Genomic DNA, 22,400 nt, shown 5'->3' with positions numbered 1-22,400 from the left:
GCTGAGATAGCACATATTAGTATCTTAATTTTAAAGATGAGGCCGGGCACGGTGGCTCACACCTGTAATCCCAACACTTTAGGAGGCTGAGGCGGGCGGATCACGAGGTCAGGAGATCCAGACCATCCTGGCTAACACGGTGAAACCCCGTCTCTACTAAAAATACAAAAAATTAGCCGGGCGAGGTGGCGGGCGCCTGTAGTCCCAGCTACGGCAGGCTGAGGCAGGAGAATGGCGTGAACCCCGGGGGGCGGAGCCTGCAGTGAGCCGAGATCGCGCCACTGCACTCCAGCCTGGGTGAAAGAGCGAGACTCCGTCACAATAAAAAAAAAAATAATAGAGTATACTGAGGTGGTGAAGCATGGTTTGGACCACAGGCAGTCCAGTCTTAGGCCAGGGATGTGCTCCTAAACTGTCTTCACATCATCATCGCTTCTTGGGTGGTTGGTTTTGTTCAGAGTAGAGCTCGCTTTACTAGAAGTGCTGAAAACTGCATACTTAATATAGCCATTCTCTTAAAGAAAAAGCATCTTTGAATAACCACCTGACTCCCTTCCAGCAAGCAATGGAGTAAGCGGTGAATGAGGCTGGTTTATTCAAAAACACTCATTTGCCTATCCTGTTTGACCCCAATGGCAAAGATTAAAACTAAACTAAATCAGCCTTTGCTTTTAGGGATCTCAAAAGAACATTTGACTCTTAACAGTGGTGAAGAGGGGATTCACCTCTGAGCCAAGGGCTGTGGGAGACTCACAGTCATTTTTTAGATTCTGGGATGAAATCAAAAAGGGTCCAAGAGGAGTCCTTTTACCTCTGCCCCATTCCTATACAACATTTAGATTTGAAAGACAACTCAGGAGGTGGATCCAAGAAACGGCACTATGAAAATTTAATCTAAGTTTCTGCTGCTGCCCACTTGAAATCTAACTCAGAATCTGATTAAAAGCACACAAAATTCACTCCACCTCCATTGCACAGAAGTACTGATTGTCCCATGACTTTTATGCTGCCACCAAGTATTATAAACATGTAGACACAAATCTCTAAGCATCATGTGTCTACGGAGCTATTTGACTGGATCTTTTAAATGGCAGCGAAATGCTACTCCTGGGGGGAATTCTCTCCTTCAGTACTCACAGCTGTGACAGCAGTAAACTGTAAGACCACAGTGACTTTGTTACTGGATACCAGATAAGGCTGAACCTCACATGCACTTACACAGCCCACAATGTGGTTAGCTCTCAGTGTAGCCTTCTGAGCCCAGTCTTACATGTTGAGCAATTACTTATCGGGCAACCCTTGGTTGAAATTCTGCCAAGTTTTGTTTTTATTCTTCTAGGTCAATATGAACCTCTGAATTTAAGAAGTATTTTGTGTTATGTATTAGGGAACCTTTAATAATAGCAATTAAAGTCTCATGGGAAAGTAAGATGGTAGCAAGTATTTAAAGTATCTCCTCAAAAGAAAAAGACTGGAAAACTGCTTTTCTCAGTTGTCAATTCTCATCAAAGGAAGATTTTTGTCTTCAACAATCTGTATCTCTGTCCTTCATCCTTTCTAACATCAACACTGGCCAAGCATCAAGTCCACAAGTGGCAAATACTAAAGTACTGCCACATATTAAGTAGAAACATATACACCAAATTTTACTGTGCATATTAATAAATATTCTTTATTTTAAATTTTGCACATTGCGCTTTAACATTACATCCAAACATTTTGCAAGTGGATGTCTACTTTGTAAAACCATATATTCAGCTCATTGTCATTTCTGTACAGAATTATAAGTACAACATTACTTTCTGCCACTAAGTTGCTTTAGTAAGTCTCACAGGAAGAGAAACATTTAATGAAAAGAGATGGCTTAAATCATATGGCAGGCCTGCGCAGCCACGCAACTAAAGACACAGGCCTGAAGAAAGAACAAACTAATGAGGATACCTCCACCGTCTCCCAAAACAAGAAAGAATCACATTGATTTAAGATAAAATTTTGCCATAAGTCACTAAATTAAGAGTTTTTCGAAAGAGAGGGCGCAGTAGTCATCGTGTTTCACTGAAAGACAGAGCTATTTTATTTATTTAATTTGCTCCAGCCGTTGTCAACCAGCCACTACAAATGGGCCTCTTGCGATCATTTAAGCGGCAGTATTTATTAAATTTCTCCTTCAGATGCTGTCGGTATTGTTCTCTATTGCTGTAGAAAGACTGGTTATTAGCCATAAATGACTGTATTTCATCTTGTGAGATAAAGATTTCCTCATCTGAAGTACATTCAGACTCATCCTGCAAATTAAAGCAGTAGTTAAGACTGACTTAAGAATGCAAAATGCTATGTAATGGAGGAGGACAGCTAAAAATTAAACCAGTCTAACTTTTTAGTTTCAATTCAGTCACATAAAGCCTTTAATTGGAGTGTTTGCAGAATAAGCATCATGTCATTCTGCCTAAGAAAGTAGTGAGAATAAAATCCAACTCCTTGAGTTGAAACCTTCAATCTATAATTTCTCCTAGAAGCCTATGAGCCTAGCAAACTACCACCATACCTTGGCCTTAAAAAAATAACTAATTGGCCGCGGTGGCTCACGCTTGTAATCTCCAGCACTTTGTGAGGCCGAGGCGGGCGGATCACGAGGTCAGGAGATCGAGACCATGGTGAAACCCTGTCTCTACTAAAAATACAAAAAAAAAAATTAGCCGGGCGTGGTGGTGGGCGCCTGTAGTCCCAGCTACTCGGAGAGGCTGAGGCAGGAGAATGGCAGAAACCAGGGAGGCGGAGCTTGCAGTGAGCCGAGATTGCACCACTGCACTCCAGCCTGGGCAACAGAGCGAGACTCCGTCTCAAAAAAACAAACAAACAAACAAACAAAAAAAAACTAATTAAAGATGTTACAACTAGTTACCACATTTTAAGTAGCCAGACATATCTCCAGCTAGTCCTATCTTGAAACATTCATCTCTAGGAACTAAGTAAAAGATAACCATTTTCTACTTAAGAAGTAAGTTACACAGCATCACCATTAAACTTTTACAACCATTAAAACTTTTAAACATTAAACGTATACAGGTGGTGGCTCACACCTGTAATCCCAGTATTTTGGGAGGCTGAGGCAGGAGAATCACTTGAACCTTGGAGGCAGAGGTTACAGTGAGCCAAGATCATGCCACTGCACTCTAGCCTGGGCGACAGAGCAAGACTCCTCAATAAATAAATAAATAAATATTAAAACTAAACTTTACAACCACAAAAAGAAAAAAACTAGCTGAGCACGGTGGCTCATGCCTGTAATCTCAGCACTTTGGGAGGCTGAGGCGGGCAGATCATCTGAGGTTGGGAGTTCGAGACCAGCCTGACCAACATGGAGAAACCCCATTTCTACTAAAAATACAAAATTAGCCGGGCGTGGTGGCACAAGCCTGTAGTCCCAGCTACTCGGGAGGCTGAGGCAGGAGAATCGCTTGAACCTGGGAGGCAGAGGTTGCAATAAGCCGAGATCGCACCATTGCACTCCAGCCTGGGCAAAAGAGCAAAACTCCACCTCAAAAAAAAAAAAAAAAAAGAAAAAGAAAAAGAAAAAAGCTAGTATTCCAAAGGATTTGGTTCCATCAGGACTCTAATGGAAAGGACACCACTCTTCTTCCTCCTCTCCTCCAAGGGCCACCTATACTATGCACTGGGTCAGCTGGGATCAGGTAAAAAGTCTCAGGAACTGCAGTCTTATCCTATATGACACCTAAAAGAAGAATGCAACCTCTAGTTCAAATTGTATATTCTTTCACATATGGAAGGGTGGCTACCATAACTTGCCAATCAGAAAGGCAAAGTTTGCTTACAGTAACCTACTTCAAGGAGGTAGACTACTGAATATAATGCTACCTCTATCCTTTCTACAAACTACAGATGGTCCTGACTTAACAATGGTCAATGGTTCTACTCAGGTTTTTTTTGAGACAAAGTCTCACACTGTCGCCAGGCTGGACTGCACTGGCAGGATCTCAGCTCACTGCAACTTCCGCCTCCTGGCTTCAAGTGATTCTCCTGCCTTAGCCTCCCGAGTAGCTGGGACTACTGGCGCACGCCACCACGTCCAGCTAATTTTTGTATTTTTAGTAGAGACGGGGTTTCATCATGTTGGCCAGGATGGTCTTGATCTCTTGACCTCATGATCCGCCCACCTCGGTCTCCCAAAGTGCTGGGATTACAGGCATGAGCCACCGCACCCAGCCTTACTTGGGATTTTACTTTTTTTTTTAACTTTACAAAGGGTTTATTGGGATGTTGAATGTATTTTCAACTCAGCAGTATTTTTGAGTTATAATGGGTTTATTGGAATGTAACCCCACTGTAACTCAAGGAGTACCTATAATGTCTTCTACTGAGACAGAGGTGGCCATGGAAACGTGTTCCAGAGTAGTTGCATAAACCACGAGTGGAAGGACAGAAATGAAGTCCCCAAAGAATAATGAAATACTACCCCCTTAATTTCTTATAAGCTTCCTTCCACTACCTACCTTAAGCCCTCAAATACTATCCCCTCCCACATCCACCCCGTTCCCAAACAATTATGTACAGTAAGACCACATGGAATACTTACAAGGAGTTCAACTAAGCTCTTGGCACCTTTTCTGGAATCGGGACCAAACAACGTTTCTGTAGGTTCTGGAAACTGTGGTACATTTTTCCTATGCTCAAACCAAGGCAATGGCTGCCCACCCTTTTCAGAGCTGCAACAGCTTTCAGGATGTGTATCTTTGGTCTTGTCACGGTGAAACACTGTGTGCATGGTATTTCCTGAGGTCTCTCGATTACCTGGATCTGTAATACAGCTTCCAAGCTTCTGGATCTGATACCACAGCAAAGGATTTCACAGGTAAAAAGGCATGATATAATAGCAATTATTCTTTAAAAAAAAAAAAAAAAAAAAAGCAGGGCACGGTGGCTCACGCCTATAATCTCAACATTTTGGGAGGCCGAGGCAGGAGGATCACTTTAGGTCAAGTGTTCAAGACCAGCCTGGCCAATATGGTCAAACGCCATCTCTACTGAAATGTAAAAATTAGCCAGCCATGGTGGCATGCGCCTGTAATCCCAGCTACTCGGGAAGCTGAAGCAGGAGAACTGCTTGAACCTGGGAGGCAGAGGTTGCAGTGAGCCAAGATTGTGCCACTGTACTCTAGTATGGGCGACAGAATGAGACTCCATCTCAAAAAAAAATCCTGACATAGTATTAAACCTTTAGAAGGAATACTAAGTAATAACAGCAGCTGGCATTCATTTTACCAGGCACTTACTATGTACTAGACACTATGCCACACCTGCCAATATACATTCACTTCACCTTCATAGAACCTAATATGATAGGGATGAAACAAATTGTTTAAGATTACATAGCTTATAAATTTAAAAGTATAAAAAGAACAATTGAATTTCTGACTCACAAGGACTGTTGGACAAATGATCACATCTCTCTCTGCCCCCAACACACACTCTCACACGATGAGCAACCAATGGAACTGCATAAAGAACTCATTCTAAAAAAAGTAAATCCTAGCAGCTAAGCTGCACATATGCCACTCCAAGCAAAACACGTGTTCTGTCCTCAACAGCAAAGGTTTAAGAATTACAAGTTCTGACACTTACATGTTCATCACATTTCAGTATCTTGCTTTTCTTTTTCTTCTTTTTATTTTTTCCTTTTGTGTTGTTCTCTTCAGAATTTGCCCAACATTCAACACAACTATCACCATCATCCTCTTTGTCTTCACAGTGATGAACACAAGAGTCATCACCTGCAGAAATCAATAATCCTACTTATTTATGTTCTTAAGTCAGCCATGTAGTAGAAATAACTGGGAAACTTAATGTGAGCCTACCGTGTTCATCATGATTACAAATGCCTTCAGTGCAGGCAACATCCGAACCCTCCCGAGAACCTGTTTCACTGCCTTCCATGCTAGATGAATATCCACAATCACTGCCATTACAGTGTGGAGATAAGCCTGAGAATAAATCAAGTGAGAGTTACAATTAACATACCAATAAGTATATTAGGACAAAGAGTGAGTGAACCCATTGGGGACCACAGAAAAATCTCGTAATTAATGGCTTATTAAAAGTAGAACATTTCCAGTGAAGGATTTTTTTTAAAAAGTAGAAAGTAAATTAAATAATGAAAATATGATTAGGAATTTACCATTTTTCGTTTTTGTCAAAAATAAGTCAAAGAATATAAAGAAAAAGGAAATATTAAGTATCTGACTACATTATATGATATTCTTGGAACTATAAAGCAGTTTTAAAATTCTAGCTCACAGAATCTCTAAAAGCTCTTACATTTAACAGTAAGATAGAGTTAAGAGTTCATTTTAAACAGAAATTATTTACTTACCTTTCTTTATTTTAGGGGACCCCAAAAGATTGCCACTGCTAGGACAGGTACATGACGTATTTTCATTGGTAACAATTACTTCTACACAAGTGTTACCATCTTCAGTGCTGCCACAGGCTTTGCAGCTACTATTTTCTATGAAGTCTGTTTCCTTTAAGGATCAACATTAAGAGACAGTCAGGAGCTTTACTCCATAACAGCTACATTTTATTCCCTAGATCAAAACTATTTTCATCCTAATACTAAGATGTGGCATTTTCACTGTACTGACATTTACACTGACAGTACAAAAGTAATGGTGGGTAAAGATATTAGTCCTTAGCACAAATCAAGACAGTACCAACCAAAGTGTGCTAAGAATCACTGTATTCTTCAGTTGTCAAGCGCTCTCACAAAAATAGATATTTCACTTATGAATGTCTTTGAGGAAGCTGTAAAAATATTAATTGTATTAGATATCAACCACAAATATATATACTTTTTCCTTTTTTGAGTAGGGTCTCCCTGTCACTTAGGCTAGAGTACAGTCATACAATCATGGCTTACTGTAGCCTCAAACTCCTGGGCTCAAGCAATCCTCCTGCCTCAGCCTCTCAAGTAGCCTGGACTACAGAAGCACACCACCAGGCCTAGTTTTTTTATTCCTTTGTAGAGAAAGGGTTTCGTTATGTTGCCCAGGCTAGTCTTGAACTCCTGGCCTTAAGCAATCCTTCTGCTGCCATGGCTTCCCAAAGTGCAAGGATTACAAGCATGAGCCTCCACGCCCTGCCAACAGAAATCTTTTTGACAGTCTATGTGGGGCCAGGTGCAGTGGCTCATGCCTGTAATCCCAGCACTATGGGAGGCCGAAGCAGGTGGATCACTTGAGGTCAGGAGTTCAAAACCAGCCTAGCCAAGATGGTGAGACCCCGTCTCCACTAAAAATACAAAAATTAGCCGGGCAAGGTGGCAGGCGCCTGTAATCCCAGCTACTCAGGAGGCTGAGGCAGGAGAATTGCTTGAACCCGGATGGCAGAGCCTGCAGTGAGTCAAGATCACACCACTGCACTCCTGTGTGGGCGACAGAGTGAGACTCCGTCTCAAAAAAAAAAAAAAGTATGTGACAAATGGGAAGTATGCTCAAAGCACTTCTGTTGCAGCTGTCTCAAGGAAACGTACTTGTGCAACTTTTTGAGGTGCAAGCTGAACTTTTTTCCTGGAACATCAAGTTCACTTGAAAGAATAAATGAGAGACAAACTGAGACACTTGGATATTTAGCAGGCATTTTCTCAAAAATGAATGAAGTCAATCTGTTACTTCAAGGGAAACAATGAACAACAACTGTTGTCAATGATAAAACTCAAACATTGAAACAACAATCAGAATTTTGGCCTTGCAACCAGCAGTACTATGAACTTGAAGCTTCCTAATACTTGGACTTTTCTGACCTGCATAATTCAGTGAACTTTGAAATAAATTCCAATGCATGATGTTACAAAACAACGCATGAGTAAAAGATCTATTCAAAGTCCAATATAGTCCAACGGATTCTAATTTAACAGAGTACAAAAAGGTCATTGATAAGGTGCCAGATTCCATATTGCAATGAATCTTTTAGAAACTACCACTGGTCAAAATGTAGTATTGAAGAATATCCACAACTATCTGAAAAGGTTTATATTAAAATACTGCTCCCAGCCAGGCACAGTGGCTTACTCCTGTAATTCCAGCACTTTGGGAGGCAGAAGCGGGCAGACTGCCTAAGCTCAGGAGTTCGAGACCAGCCTGGGCAACATGGCAAAACCCCATCTCTACTAAAAATACAAAAAAAATTAGCTGGGCATGGTGGTAGGCGCCTGTAGTCCCAGCTACTTGGGAGGCTGAGGCACAAAAATCCCTTGAACCCAGGAGGAGGAGGTTATGGTGAACCAAGATCGTGCCACTGCAATCCAGCACGGGTGACAGAGCACGACTCTGTCTCCAAAATAAAATACTTTTCCTACCATATAATATCTGTGTGAGACTAGACTTTCCTCATATGCTTCAACCAAGCCAATAAATGAAAACAGATTGAATGCAGAAGCAGATATAAGAATCTAGCTTATTCCGTCAGGCGTGGTGGCTCACACCTGTAATCCCAGCACTTTGGGAGGCTGAGGCGGGTGGATCACGAGGTCAAGAGATCAAGGCCATCCTGGCCAACATGGTGAAACCCTGTCTCTACTAAAAATACAAAAATTAGCCCCAGGCATGGTGGCACACGCCTGTAGCCCCAGCTACTTGGGTGGCTGAGGCAGGAGAATTGCTTGAACCCGGGAGGCGGAGGCTGCAGTGAGCCGAGATCAAGCCACTGCACTCCAGCCTGGCAACAGAGCAAGACTCTGTCTCAAAAAAAAAAAAAATAGCTTATTCCTTTTAAGATGAACATTAAAGATATTTGCAAAAAATATATATAGTATAATACCATTCTTCTCACTCTCATTTTATTTAGAAAAGTTATTTTTGAAAAAATAGTAAACATTATTTTTGAAGGAGTAGTTTAAAATTTATCATTTAATTTCTAATACAGTAAATATTGGTAAGTATAACCCACATAAACAAAAGCTCATTGAGTGCCTTAATTTTTAAGAATATAAAGGGATCCTAAGACCAAAAACTTGAGAACTGCTCTAGGTCATGCACAGAGGTGGCTTTCTGTATTTTAACTTTGATCTAACAGTACATTAAAGTCAGGTAAAGAGATAATTACTCAACATTGTCTTAATAAAATATAGACATGACATTAAAATTCTGGCTTATACAGACTACAGTAGGAAAAAGAGCTGATATAAAAACTGCAGGAGCTCACATCTGGAAAAGCACAGTAAAAATGCCCAAATCTAGCAAAAAGCCATACAGTTAACCCTCCATACCTGTGGGTTCTGCATCCATAAATTCAACCAAGAATCGAAAATATTTGGGGGGAAAAAAATCAACCTGTATCTGTACTGAACATATACAGACTTTTTTCTTGTCCTTATTTTCTAAACAATACAGTATAACAACTATTTAAACAGTTTCTATTTATTTTGAGAGAGTTTCACTCTGTCGCCCAGGCTGGACTGCAGTGGCGGGATCTCGGCTCACTGCAACCTTTGCCTCCTGGGTTCAAGAAATTCTCATGCCTCAGCCTCCCAAGTAGCTGGAATTACAGGCGTGAGCCACCATGCCCAGCCTTACATAGCTTTTACATTGCATTAGGTATTATAATTTAGAGATAATTTAAGAATACAAGAGGCCAGGCACGGTGGTTCATGCCTGTAATTGTAGCATTTTGGGAGGCTGAGGTGGGAGAATTGCTTGAGCCCACAAGCTGGAGACCAGCCTGAACAACATGGTGAAACGCCATCTCTACAAAAAACACAAAATATTAGATGGGCCTGGTGGGGTATGCCTATAGTTCCAGCTACTTGGGAAGCTGAGGTGGGAAGATGACATGAGCCTGGGAGAACGCTGCAGTGAGCCATGGTTGTGCCACTGCACTCCAGTCTGGGTGACAGAGTGAGACCCTGTCTCAGAAATAAAAGTATAAGGAGGATATGCACAGACTATATGCAAATATTATACCATTTTACACCAGGGACTTGCACATCTGCAGATTTTGGTATCTATAGGAAGTCCTGGAATCAAACCCCACAGATACCAAGGGACGACTGTACTTTTTTTTATTAAAAAAATAAAATAAATAGAGATCTCACTATCTTGCCCAGGCTGGTCCCAAACTCCTAAGCTCAAGTGATCCCTCCACCCTGGGCCTCCCAAAGTGCTGGGACTACAGGCGTGAGCCACCACACCTGGCCTGTACTTCTATCTACAAGCAATACATACACACTTAAGAGTTGATATTAAGAAATATTACCTTCTCTTGGCTTACTTCCTTTTCATCTGCTGTTTGTAAGGGAGTAGGAATATCACACACACACTTATTTTTTCGTCTATTCTTCCGTTTTTGGCGTTTCTTTTCTTGCTTGAGTTCTCTTACTCGTTCCTCTTCTGAAAATTCCTCACAAAGTTGTTCCAATCTGCTAATACCCTGTACTTTTTCCACGGTCATCTATTATAAAAATAAGGTTGAGGGTGAATATTGGACAGAACTTCTTTTCTTTTTTTTTTGAGGCGGAGTCTTGCTCTGTCGCCCAGGCTGGAGTGCAGTGGCGTGATCTCGGCTCACTGCAAGCTCCGCCTCCTGGGTTCATGCCATTCTCCTGCCTCAGCCTCCCGAGTAGCTGGGACTACAGGTGCCCGCCACCACGCCCGGCTAATTTTTTGTATTTTTTAGTAGAGACGGGGTTTCACCATGTTAGCCAGGATGGGCTCAATCTCCTGACCTCGTGATCCGCCCGCCACAGCCTCCCAAAGTGCTGGGATTACAGGCGTGAGCCACCGTGCCTGGTCCCTTTGTTTTCTACAGTAATATACAAACTCCTATTCCAAACCAGCAAGATTCTAGTTTTAAATTTCAGAATTTTTTTTTTTGAGACAGAGTCTCGCTCTGTCACCCAGGCTGGAGTACAGTGGCACCATCTCAGTTCACTGCAACCTCTACCACCCAAGTTCAAGCGATTCTCCTGCCTTGGCCTCTCAAGTAGCTGAGACCACAGGCATGTGCCACCACACTGGCTGATTTTTGTATATATATATATATATATATATATATATATATTTTTTTTTTTTTTTTTTTTTGAGACGGAGTCTTGCTCTGTCCCCCAGGCTGGAGTGCAGTGGCGCGATCTTGGCTCACTGCAAGCTTCGCCTCCCGGGGTTCACGCCATTCTCCTGCCTCAGCCTCCCGAGTAGGGACTACAGGCGCCCGCCAACACGCCCGGCTAATTTTTTGTATTTTTAGTAGAGACAGGGTTTCACCCTGTTAGCCAGGATGGTCTCGATCTCCTGACCTTGTGATCCGCCCGCCTCGGCCTCCCAAAGTGCTGGGATTACAGGCTTGAGCCACCGCGCCCGGCCTGATTTTTGTATATTTAGTAGAGACAGGGTTTCGCCATCATGGCCAGGTTGGTCTCCAACTCCTGGCCTCAAGTGATCTGCCCACCTTGGCCTCCCGAAGTGCTGGGATTACAGGCGTGAGACACCATACCTGGCCTAAATTTCAGAATTTTAACACAACAAAAGTAAACATACCATTTCTTCACATAGTGAAAAAACTATTTAACTTGATTAAGATGGTCTAGTCTCTGAAGGTACAAAAATACAAAGAGAAAAAGAGTAAGGGCCGGGCGTGGTGGCTTATGCCTGTAATCCCAGCACTTTGAGAGGCCAAGGCGGGCGGCGGATCACGAGGTCAGGAGATTGAGACCATCCTAACTAACATGGTAAAACTCCGTCTCTACTAAAAATATACAAAAAATTAGCCGAGCGTGGTGGCAGGTGCCTGCAGTCCCAGCTACTCGGGAGGCTGAGGCAGGAGAATGGCGTGAACCCAGGAGGTGGAGCTTGCAGTGAGCCAAGATCATGCCACTGCACTCCAGCCTGGGTAACAGAGCGAGGCTCCGTCTCAAAAAAAAAAAAAAAAAAAAAAAAGAAAAGAAAAGAAAGAAAAGTAGTCCTTATACCATGGCATTCGCACAGCATTTACTTCATACTATTGGACATTAGCAGGCAAAATGAAACTCACTAACGGTTTTAACATTTCCTGCTTAATCCTTGGCTGCATTTAACTTTTCACTAGTTATGCTAGTTTTTTTCTTTTTTGAGACGGAGTTTTGCTCTTGTTGCCCAGGCTGGAGTGCAGTCATGTGATCTTGGCTTACTGCAACCTCCACCTCCTGGGTTCAAGCAATTCTCCTGTCTCAGCCTCCCAAGTAGCTAGGATTACAGGCACCCACCACCACGCCCAGCTAATTTTTGTATTTTTAGTAGAGATGGGGTTTCATCATATTGGTCAGGCTGTTCTCAAACTCCTGACCTCAGGTGATCCACCTGCCTCGTCCTCCCAAAGTGCTGGGATTACAGGCATGAGCCACCATGCCCAGCCTCACTAGTTAGGTTTCATAGCAGCATCTTGTTAAACACCTTCAGTTTTCTACTCTGAGAAAGTCTAAAAACTAAAGCTGGCAAAGTAACAGGATTAAAAACATTTTTTTAAATCCATCAACTTCTTCTAAATCCCAGTTCCCTAGACCATCCCCACTCCAACCCAAAGCCATGTAACGATATCCAGCCAAAGCCATGAAGCTCTATCAGTGATGGACAGTCCTTTTAGGCACTGGTGGCTTACATTAAGATTCAGTCCAATAACGTGACTAAGCAATCTTAGATACTGGAACAGCCCACTGTTCTTACCTCAAAACTCTTGCGTAAAGCATCAACACCAAGATAGAAAAGCATCTGCCATGTCTGCTCTTCTGCCCGTAGTTTTTGCCAGATTCGATGCAGTCTTTCATAAAGATGAATTCCCAAGCAGGTCAGAACTTCTTCTTGAGCTATATCTATTGTCTTTGCATGCCTTTCTCTTCGCCTATAAAAGGGAATAATCACACACTAATACCTTTAACTGAAACAGTAAAAGATGGATAACACAGCTGCAAGTTCAGGTTTTAAACACAACATGCTTACCTAGTAACAAGACAGTAACACATTTACACTCAATGTATATGTTGCTATACAAGCATGCATGTCTACAACCAATGAGAAATACACATGCAAGTAGAATTTAGTCCTCGTATTGCTAAAAATAAAGTAATTCAGGAACTGGCTCTAAAAAGATGGGTTTTAGGGCACAAAGCAATCACATATAAGTGTCCAGCTCACAGTGGACACAACAGTTCCTTTTACTTTCCAATTATAGCAAAACATTTTTTCCTTCATTAGGTTTTTTTTTTTGAGGAGGAATGGAGAAAGGCAATGCCAAAGTGATTCATCATGGGCAAGAGTCCTCCACCAGGCCAGTCTTTACAAGTGTTCACAGAACTTTGGCGATAAAACAGGCCTTTGTATTCTAGCAGAAAGTAGGCACTCAAATGAGAGTTGATACCCTAAATACAAAAGGAAATGAATTTGATTTATTCCATTAACATCATCATCTGATTTTATTTTTACAACAAAGCCAGAGATAATACTTTAGATTTCTATGTAGTAATAATAAAATATACACAGTTCATGAATTACATTCAATAAGGCATTTCTTAATCCCCTACTGCAAAGATCTGACTTATGCGAAAACCATTATTGTGAATAAAATTTACACACGATAATGCATGGATAGGGGGAGAAAAATCCCTTCTAATCATTTTCAAATGAAAATGATAGTCTGTAACAACGAAAGCCAAAAACACCTGCCTCCCTTCAAGCAAGAACTAGCAGAGGACTGAACCAAACACCAGAGAACAGTTTTTCCCTATTTTCAGTCAATTAAGAAATGCATACTTTAAAGAGAAGCAAAATCTTTACAGGCATACTGTAGTTTATACATATATCATATGTACTGAGGCAGAAGGTGATGAAAATAAACTTTCAGTAATAAAATGAAGCAAAGCGCTAGATAGCCCATTCTAGCAAATTACATACTCATACCCTCCTGCGAACTCTGGCTCAGCACGACCCAAAAGATGTGCAATGAAGTCTGTTTCACAGCAAACATGTATGTGTCGTTCATGTGGACAGCACCGCAAGCCTTCATAAAGTGCAGCACAGTAGCCCTTTTCTTTGCTGCAGTCAAGTTCACCAATAAGGATATTGTATGCTCGGAGGACTTTATTTTTGCAATCAGTGCAAAACCTGTTGAAAAGAAAAACCTCAAAATTAAGAACTGACTGTGCAATTATTTCTTGTGGCATATAACAGTGTACTAAATGATGGCACTCTCTCCATCTACAGCATCCAAAAAAAGCCTCCATACACACATTTAAAATATACGCATATAAGGTAAATACAAATTTAGGGATTGCATAAATACAGATAGACCTTCATTGGCAAATTATTTTTAAACTAGAGAAACACATAGCCTAAAAGAATGAGGCAGATACATACCTATTATTTCATAAAATGCATGCCCAGAAAAGTATTAGTTGCCAAGAACTAGCGTATCTCCACTTCAAAAGCTATTTGCACAGGTCAGAAATAAAACAATAGAGGCAACAAACCAATGACTCTTGATTGGTTTGTTCTCTCTCCTTCCAGCCTCTGAAAATAGATGGTCTCTTCAGCCAGTAGACCTTGACTCCAATTTCTATTACAACATTTTAATATTTCACTAGCTAAGCATTTGAGGATAGGGGTAGGGGTTGGGGTGGGGAGAAGAATGGGAAAGTGGTGCATGTATTTTTTAATTTTCTGATTATTTCCAAAATGCCAAATTCTTTTTTTTTTCACTTTTACACATGCAAAATGCCAAATTCTTTCTTCCCAAAAATGCCTATTTCTCAATAACAAACATAATATAGACAAAACATACATGGAAACTGGTTTAAACTTAAGTGTATATAATGTGGCAAAAGCATAGAAGAGTTTGTGAATGCAGAGAAGGAAGAAAATTTCTTTTAGAAACCAAATATCAATCAATCAGAAAGAAATAATAGAGCCTGGTTTAATATCTTTGAATTCCTGGAACAAGAAGAACTTGGTCAGGTGGAAAAGCCAGGCTCACAATAAGAGTAACTGGCTAAGATTAGTTAAGTGAAACAAGGAAATTTTGATCTCTTTGATTTAAATTCATCTCCCAAATGAGCTCATCTACGCATGTGGCTTCAACTAACATGTCTGTAAAGATGACTTGTGACTCTGCAGCTCCATTCAAATCTCTGCTATTGCCTGAGGGCCAGACCCGTATTGAAAAGTGACAAGACATGACAGATATCCAATAGGCAACACCTTAAATTCACTGTCCAAGGGTAACGCTGTTCTATTCCTATGTTCCTTCTCAATCCCTGTTAAGAACACTGCCATTCACAGCCATTCAGAGTCACCCAGGCTGGAAATCTGAGTTAATTCCAACTTCTCCCTGGGTCTTCCTATTGAGTAGAGCCAACTAGTATTCATTCTTTCTTGTTTCTCCTGTAGGTCCCTATTTTCAATTCCCTCTGGCATAGTTTAAGTTGCCTATGCCATATATATATATTTTTTGTTGTTGTTGTTTGTTTGTTTGTTTTGTTTTGTCTTTGAGACAGTCTTTCTCTGTTGCCCAGGCTGGAGTGCAGTGGCGCCATCGCAGCTCACTGCAACCTCTGCCTCCTAGGTTCAAGCGATTCTCCTGCCTCAGTCTCCCGAGTCGCTGGGATTACAGACGCCCACCACTACGCCCAGCAAATTTTTTGTATTTTTTAGTAGAGACAGGGTTTCGCCAAGTTGGCCAGGCTGGTCTTGAACTCTTGACCTCAGGTGATCCACTCACCTTGGCCTCCCAAAGTGCTGAGATTACAGGCTTGAGCTACCGCACCCAGCCCACTTTTTTTTTTTTTAAACTTCTTAACTGACTTTCCTATTTCCACTCTTCCTCGCATTGATGCATCTCTTACACCAAAATAATTTTTCTAGCACCAATCTGATTATCTGTGTCTCAGCTTAAAAATCTTTCAGCTGGCCAGGCGTGGTTGCTCACGCCTGTAATCTCAGCACTTTGGGAGGCCAAGGCGGGCAGATCACCTGAGGTTGGGAGTTTAAGACCGGCCTGACCAACATAGAAAAACCTCGTCTCTAGTAAAATACAAAAATTAGCTGGGCGTGGTGGCGCATGCCTGTAATCCCAGCTACTCCGGAGGCAGAGGCAGGAGAATCACTTGAACCCCGGAGGCAGAGGTTGCAGTGAGCCGAGATCGCACCACTGCACTCCAGCCTGGGCAACAAGAGCAAAAACTCTGTCTCAAAACAAAACAAAAAAACTTTTCAGTTGTCTCCATTATTAATACTTCTGATTTACACTCTTCTTCGTGTTTTTTTTTAGACAGAGTTTCACTCTGTCACCCAGGCTGGAGTGCAGTGGGGCGATCTTGGCTCACTGCAACCCCTGCCCCCCAGGTTCAAGTGATTCTCCTGCCTCAGACTCCTGAGTAGCTGGGATTACATGCACCTACCACCACACTTGGCTGATTTTTGTGTTTTTAGTGCAGACGGGGTTTCACGATGTTGGCCAGTCTGGTCTTGAACTTCTGACCTCAAAGTGATCCCCCCACCTCAGCTTCCCAGAGTGTTGGGATTACAGGCATCAGCCACCACGCCCAGCCTAGACTTCTTACTATAGTATTTACCCTTCTATTGCCATATTGTTGTTTCATGCACACACGTTTTGCTGGACCAATAGTAGATAACGATGTCTCTTAAAATTAAGATATGGGCTGGGCGCGGTGGCTCATGTCTGTAATCCCGGCAGTTTGGGAGGCAGAGGCGGGTGGATCATCTGAGCTCAGGAGTTCGAGATCAGCCCAGCCAACATGGTGAAACCCCGTCTCTACTAAAAACACAAAAATCAGCCGGATGTGGTGGCATACACCTGTAATCCCAGCTACTCAGGAGGGTGAGGCAGGAGAATTTTTTATTATTATTATTATACTTTAGGTTTTAGGGTACATGTGCACAATGTGCAGGTTTGTTACATATGTATACATGTGCCACGTTGGTTTGCTGCACCCATTAACTCGTCATTTAGCATTAGGTATATCTCCTAATGCTGTCCCTCCCCCCTCCCCCCAACCCACAACAGTCCCCGGAGTATGATGTTCCCCTTCCTGTGTCCATGAGTTCTCATTGTTCAATTCCCACCTATGAGTGAGAACATGCAGTGTTTGGTTTTTTGTCCTTGCGATAGTTTACTGAGAATGATGCTTTCCAGTTTCATCCATGTCCCTACAAAGGACATGAACTCATCATTTTTTATGGCTGCATAGTATTCCATGGTGTATATGTGCCACATTTTCTTAATCCAGTCTATCGTTGTTGGACATTTGGGTTGGTTCCAACTCTTTGCTATTGTGAATAGTGCCGCAATAAACATACGTGTGCATGGGTCTTTATAGCAGCATGATTTATAGTCCTTTGGGTATATACCCAGTAATGGGATGGCTGGGTCAAATGGTATTTCTAGTTCTAGATCCCTGAGGAATCGCCACACTGACTTCCACAATGGTTGAACTAGTTTACAGCTCCACCAACAGTGTAAAAGTATTCCTATTTCTCCACATCCTCTCCAGCACCTGTTGTTTCCTGACTTTTTAATGATCGCCATTCTAACTGGTGTGAGATGGTATCTCATTGTGGTTTTGATTTGCATTTCTCTGATGGCCAGTGATGATGAGCATTTTTTCATGTTTTTTGGCTGCATAAATGTCTTCTTTTGAGAAGTGTCTGTTCATGTCCTTTGCCCACTTTTTGATGGGGTTGTTTTTTTCTTGTAAACTTGTTTGAGTTCATTGTAGATTCTGATTATTAGCCCTTTGTCAGATGAGTAGGTTGCAAAAATTTTCTCCCATTCTGTAGGTTGCCTGTTCACTCTGATGGTAGTTTCTTTTGCTGTACAGAAGCTCTTTAGTTTAATTAGATCCCATTTGTCAATTTTGGCTTTTGTTGCCATTGCTTTTGGTGTTTTAGATATGAAGTCCTTGCCCACGCCTATGTCCTGAATGGTATTGCCTAGGCTTTCTTCTAGGGTTTTTATGGTTTTAGGTCTAACATGTAAGTCTTTAATCCATCTTGAATTAATTTTTGTATAAGGTGTAAGGAAGGGATCCAGTTTCAGCTTTCTACATATGGCTAGCCAGTTTTCCCAGCACCATTTATTAAATAGGGAATCCTTTCCCCATTGCTTGTTTCTGTCAGGTTTGTCAAAGATCAGATAGTTGTAGATATGCAGCATTATTTCTGAGGGCTCTGTTCTGTTCCATTGATCTATGTCTCTGTTGTGGTACCAGTACCATGCTGTTTTGGTTACTGTAGCCTTGTAGTATAGTTTGAAGTCAGGTAGCGTGATGCCTCCAGCTTTGTTCTTTTGGCTTAGGACTGACTTGGCGATGCGGGCTCTTTTTTGGTTCCATATGAACTTTAAAGTAGTTTTTTCCAATTCTGTGAAGAAAGTCATTGGTAACTTGATGGAGATGGCACTGAATCTATAAATTACCTTGGGCAGTATGGCCATTTTCACGATCTTGATTCTTCCAACCCATGAGGATGGAATGTTCTTCCATTTGTTTGTATCCTCTTTTATTTCATTGAGCAGTGGTTTGTAGCTCTCCTTGAAGAGGTCCTTCACATCTCTTGTAAGTTGGATTCCTAGGTATTTTATTCTCTTTGAAGCAATTGTGAATGGGAGTTCACTCATGATTTGGCTGTTTGTCTGTGATTGGTGTACAAGAATGCTTGTGATTTTTGTACATTGATTTTGTATCCTGAGACTTTGCTGAAGTTGCTAATCAGCTTAAGGAGATTTTGGGCTGAGACAATGGGGTTTTCTAGATATACAATCATGTCATTTGCAAACAGGGACAATTTGACTTCCTCTTTTCCTAATTGAATACCCTTTATTTCCTTCTCCTGCCTGACTGCCCTGGCCAGAACTTCCAGCACTATGTTGAATAGGAGTGGTGAGAGAGGGCAGCCCTGTCTTGTGCCAGTTTTCAAAGGGAATGCTTCCAGTTTTTGCCCATTCAGTATGATATTGGCTGTGGGTTTGTCATAGATAGCTCTTATTATTTCGAGATACGTCTCATCAATACCTAATTTATGGCCGGGTGCGGTGGCTCACCCATGTAATCCCAGCACTTTGGGAGGCTGAGGCGGGCGGATCATGACGTCAGGAGATTGAGACCATCCTGGCTAACACGGTGAAACCCCATCTCTACTAAAAATACAAAAAAAATAGCCGGGCGTGGTGGCGGGTGCCTGTTGTCCCAGCTACTTGGGAGGCTGAGCAGGAGAACGGCGTGAACCCGGGAGGCGGAGCTTGCAGTGAGCCGAGATCATGCAACTACACTCCAGCCTGGGCGACAGAGCGAGACTCTGTCTCAAGAAAAAAAAAAACAAAACACCTAATTTGTTGAGAGTTTTTAGCATGAAGAGTTGTTGAATTTTGTCAAAGGCCTTTTCTGCATCTATTGAGATAATCATGTGGTTTTTGTCTTTGGTTCTGTTTATATGCTGGATTACATTTATTGATTTGCATATGTTGAACCAGCCTTGCATCCCAGGGATGAAGCCCACTTGATCACGGTGTATAAGCTTTTTGATGTGCTGCTGGATTCAGTTTGCCAGTATTTTATTGAGGATTTTTGCATCAATGTTCATCAAGGATATTGGTCTGAAATTCTCTTTTTTGGTTATGTCTCTGCCAGGCTTTGGTATCAGGACGATGCTGGCCTCATAAAATGTGTTAGGGAGGATTCCCTCTTTTTCTATTGATTGGAATAGTTTCAGAAGGAATGGTACCAGTTCCTCCTTGTACCTCTGGTAGAATTCGGCTGTGAATCCATCAGGTCCTGGACTCTTTTAGGTTGGTAAGCTATTGATGATTGCCACAATTTCAGAGCCTGTTATTGGTCTATTCAGAGATTCAACTTCTTCCTGGTTTAGTCTTGGGAGGGTGTATTTGTCGAGGAATTTATCCATTTCTTCTAGATTTTCTAGTTTATTTGCGTAGAGGTGTTTGTAGTATTCTCTGATGGTAGATTGTATTTCTGTGGGATCAGTGGTGATATCCCCTTTTTCGTTTTTTATTGCATCTATTTGATTCTTCTCTCTTTTCTTCTTTATTAGTCTTGCTAGTGGTCTATCAATTTTGTTGATCTTTTCAAAAAACCAGCTCCTGGATTCATTAATTTTTTGAAGGGTTTTTTGTGTCTCTCTTTCCTTCAGTTCTGCTCTGATTTTAGGTATTTCTAGCCTTCTGCTAGCTTTTGAATGTGTTTGCTCTTGCTTTTCCAGTTCTTTTAATTGTGATGTTAGGGTGTCCATTTTGGATCTTTCCTGCTTTCTCTTGTGGGCATTTAGTGCTATCAATTTCCCTCTACACACTGCTTTGAATGTGTCCCGGAGATTCTGGTATGTTGTGTCTTTGTTCTTGTTGGTTTCAAAGAACATCTTTATTTCTGCCTTCATTTCGTTATGTACCCAGTAGTCATTCAGGAGCAGGTTGTTCAGTTTCCATGTAGTTGAGCGGTTTTGAGTGAGTTTCTTAATCCTGAGTTCTAGTTTGATTGCACTGTGGTCTGAGAGACAGTTTGTTATAATTTCTGTTCTTTTACATTTGCTGAGGAGAGCTTGACTTCCAACTATGTGGTCAATTTTGGAATAGGTGTGGTGTGGTGCTGAAAAAAATGTATATTCTGCTGATTTGGGGTGGAGAGTTCTGTAGATGTCTATTAGGTCCACTTTGTGCAGAGCTGAGTTCAATTCCTGGATATCCTTGTTAACGTTCTGTCTCGTTGTTCTGTCTAATGTTGACAGTGGGGTATTAAAATCTCCCATTATTATTGTGTGGGAGTTTAAGTCCCTTTGTAGGTCACTCAGGACTTGTTTTATGAATCTGGGTGCTCCTGTGTTGGGTGCATATGTATTTAGGATAGTTAGCTCTTCTTGTTGAATTGATCCCTTTACCATTACGTAATGGCCTTCTTTGTCTCTTTTGATCTTTGTTGGTTTAAAGTCTATTTTATCAGAGACTAGGATTGCAACCCCGAGGCAGGAGAACTGCTTGAACCCGGGAGGCGGAGGTTGCAGTGAGCCAAGATCGTACCACTGCACTCCAGCCTGCATGACAAGAGCGAAACTTTGTCTCAAAAAAGAAAAAGAATATATGTTTAATTAGAGGCTCTAAGCCCACTTGGTAAACAGAGGCAACAATGCTGACAAATAATATTAAATTATGTTATTTCACTCAAGTTTTCAATATGGGCAAAAATATACAAAAATTAACACACAATGGATTAAAAACTAAATGTTAACATCGGAAAACCATAAAACTAGAAGAAAACATAGGGGAAAATCTTCATGACACTGGACTAAGTGATGATTTCTTGGCTATGACACCAAAAGCACACATGCACAACAAAAACAAAAATAGACACTTCTCTGAGAAAACACCAAATGGCGGATGACGCTGGTGGCGGCCGGTGGTGGGGATCGCCTGGGATGGGGAAACACGGTAGCTTCCACGGAGGCTTCGACAGTGGTATCCGGGGCCGGGGCCAGGGCCGGGGCTGAGGCCGCAGAGCTCATGGAGGCAAGGCCGAGGATAAGGAGTGGATGCCTATCACCAAGCTGGGCCACCTGGTCAAGCACATGAAGATCAAGTCCCTGGAGGAGATCTATGTCTTCTCCCTGCCCATGAAGGAATCTGAGATCACTAACTTTTTCCTGGGGGCCTCTCTCAAGGACGAGGTTTTGAAGATTATGCCGGTGCAGAAGCAGACCCATGCCGGCCAGTGCACCAGGTTTAAGATGTTTGTTGCCATCGTGGAATACAATGGCCACATTGGTCTGGGTGTTAAGTGCTCCAAGGAGGTGGCCACTGCCATCCGCGGGGCCATCATCCTGGCCAAGCTCTCTATTGTCCCTGTGCGCAGAGGCTACTGGGGGAACAAGATCAGCAAGCCCCACACCATCCCTCGCAAGGTGACAGGCCGCCACGGCTCTGTGCTGGTGCGCCTCATCCCTACGCCCAGAGGCACTGGCATCGTCTCAGTGCCTGTACCCAAGAAGCTGCTCATGATGGCTGGTATTGATGACTGCTACACCTCAGCCAGGGGCTGCACTGCCACCCTGGGTAACTACACCAAGGACACCTTTGATGCCGTCTCTAAGACCTACAGCTAACTGACCCCCGACCTCTGGAAGGAGACTGTATTCATCAAGTCTTCCTGTCAGGAATTCACTGACCACCTCGTCAAGACCCACACCAGAGTCTCCATGCAGAGGACCCAGGCTCCAGCTGTGGCTACAACATAGGGTTTTTATACAAGAAAAATAAAGTGAATTAAGCCTGAAAAAAAAAAAAAAAAGACTACAGTCGTGTCACTTAACAATGGGACACATTCTGAGAAATGCATTGTTAGCTATTTT

General features: G+C 42.1%; 1 protein-coding gene and 1 pseudogene across 2 annotated transcripts in view; one reads left to right on the top strand and one right to left on the bottom strand.

Annotated features, from left to right (window-relative positions):
- Window positions 1-1,644: 1,644 nt before the first annotated feature.
- GGNBP2 (gametogenetin binding protein 2) overlaps window positions 1,645-22,400 on the bottom strand; it is a 51,616-nt gene continuing 30,860 nt past the window's right edge. Inside the window, exons 6-13 of one of the 2 annotated variants that reach the window (XM_030807994.1) lie at window positions 13,929-14,138; window positions 12,705-12,879; window positions 10,267-10,461; window positions 6,389-6,539; window positions 5,874-5,999; window positions 5,641-5,789; window positions 4,595-4,843; window positions 1,645-2,285 (exon numbers count right to left, since the gene is read on the bottom strand). In XM_030807994.1, coding sequence (XP_030663854.1) covers window positions 2,082-2,285; window positions 4,595-4,843; window positions 5,641-5,789; window positions 5,874-5,999; window positions 6,389-6,539; window positions 10,267-10,461; window positions 12,705-12,879; window positions 13,929-14,138 — 1,459 coding nt within the window. In that variant the 3' untranslated portion in view covers window positions 1,645-2,081. The remainder of the gene's footprint in view (window positions 2,286-4,594; window positions 4,844-5,640; window positions 5,790-5,873; window positions 6,000-6,388; window positions 6,540-10,266; window positions 10,462-12,704; window positions 12,880-13,928; window positions 14,139-22,400) is intronic. The other variant, XM_030807995.1, reaches the window with a different exon arrangement.
- Window positions 21,426-22,317, top strand: LOC100579797 (annotated as a pseudogene).

Source organism: Nomascus leucogenys, unplaced genomic scaffold, assembly GCF_006542625.1.
Source record: "Nomascus leucogenys isolate Asia unplaced genomic scaffold, Asia_NLE_v1 Super-Scaffold_258, whole genome shotgun sequence".
NCBI lineage: Eukaryota > Metazoa > Chordata > Mammalia > Primates > Hylobatidae > Nomascus > Nomascus leucogenys.
Note: the sequence above shows the minus strand (reverse complement) of the source record. Positions and strands in the feature narration are given on the sequence as shown.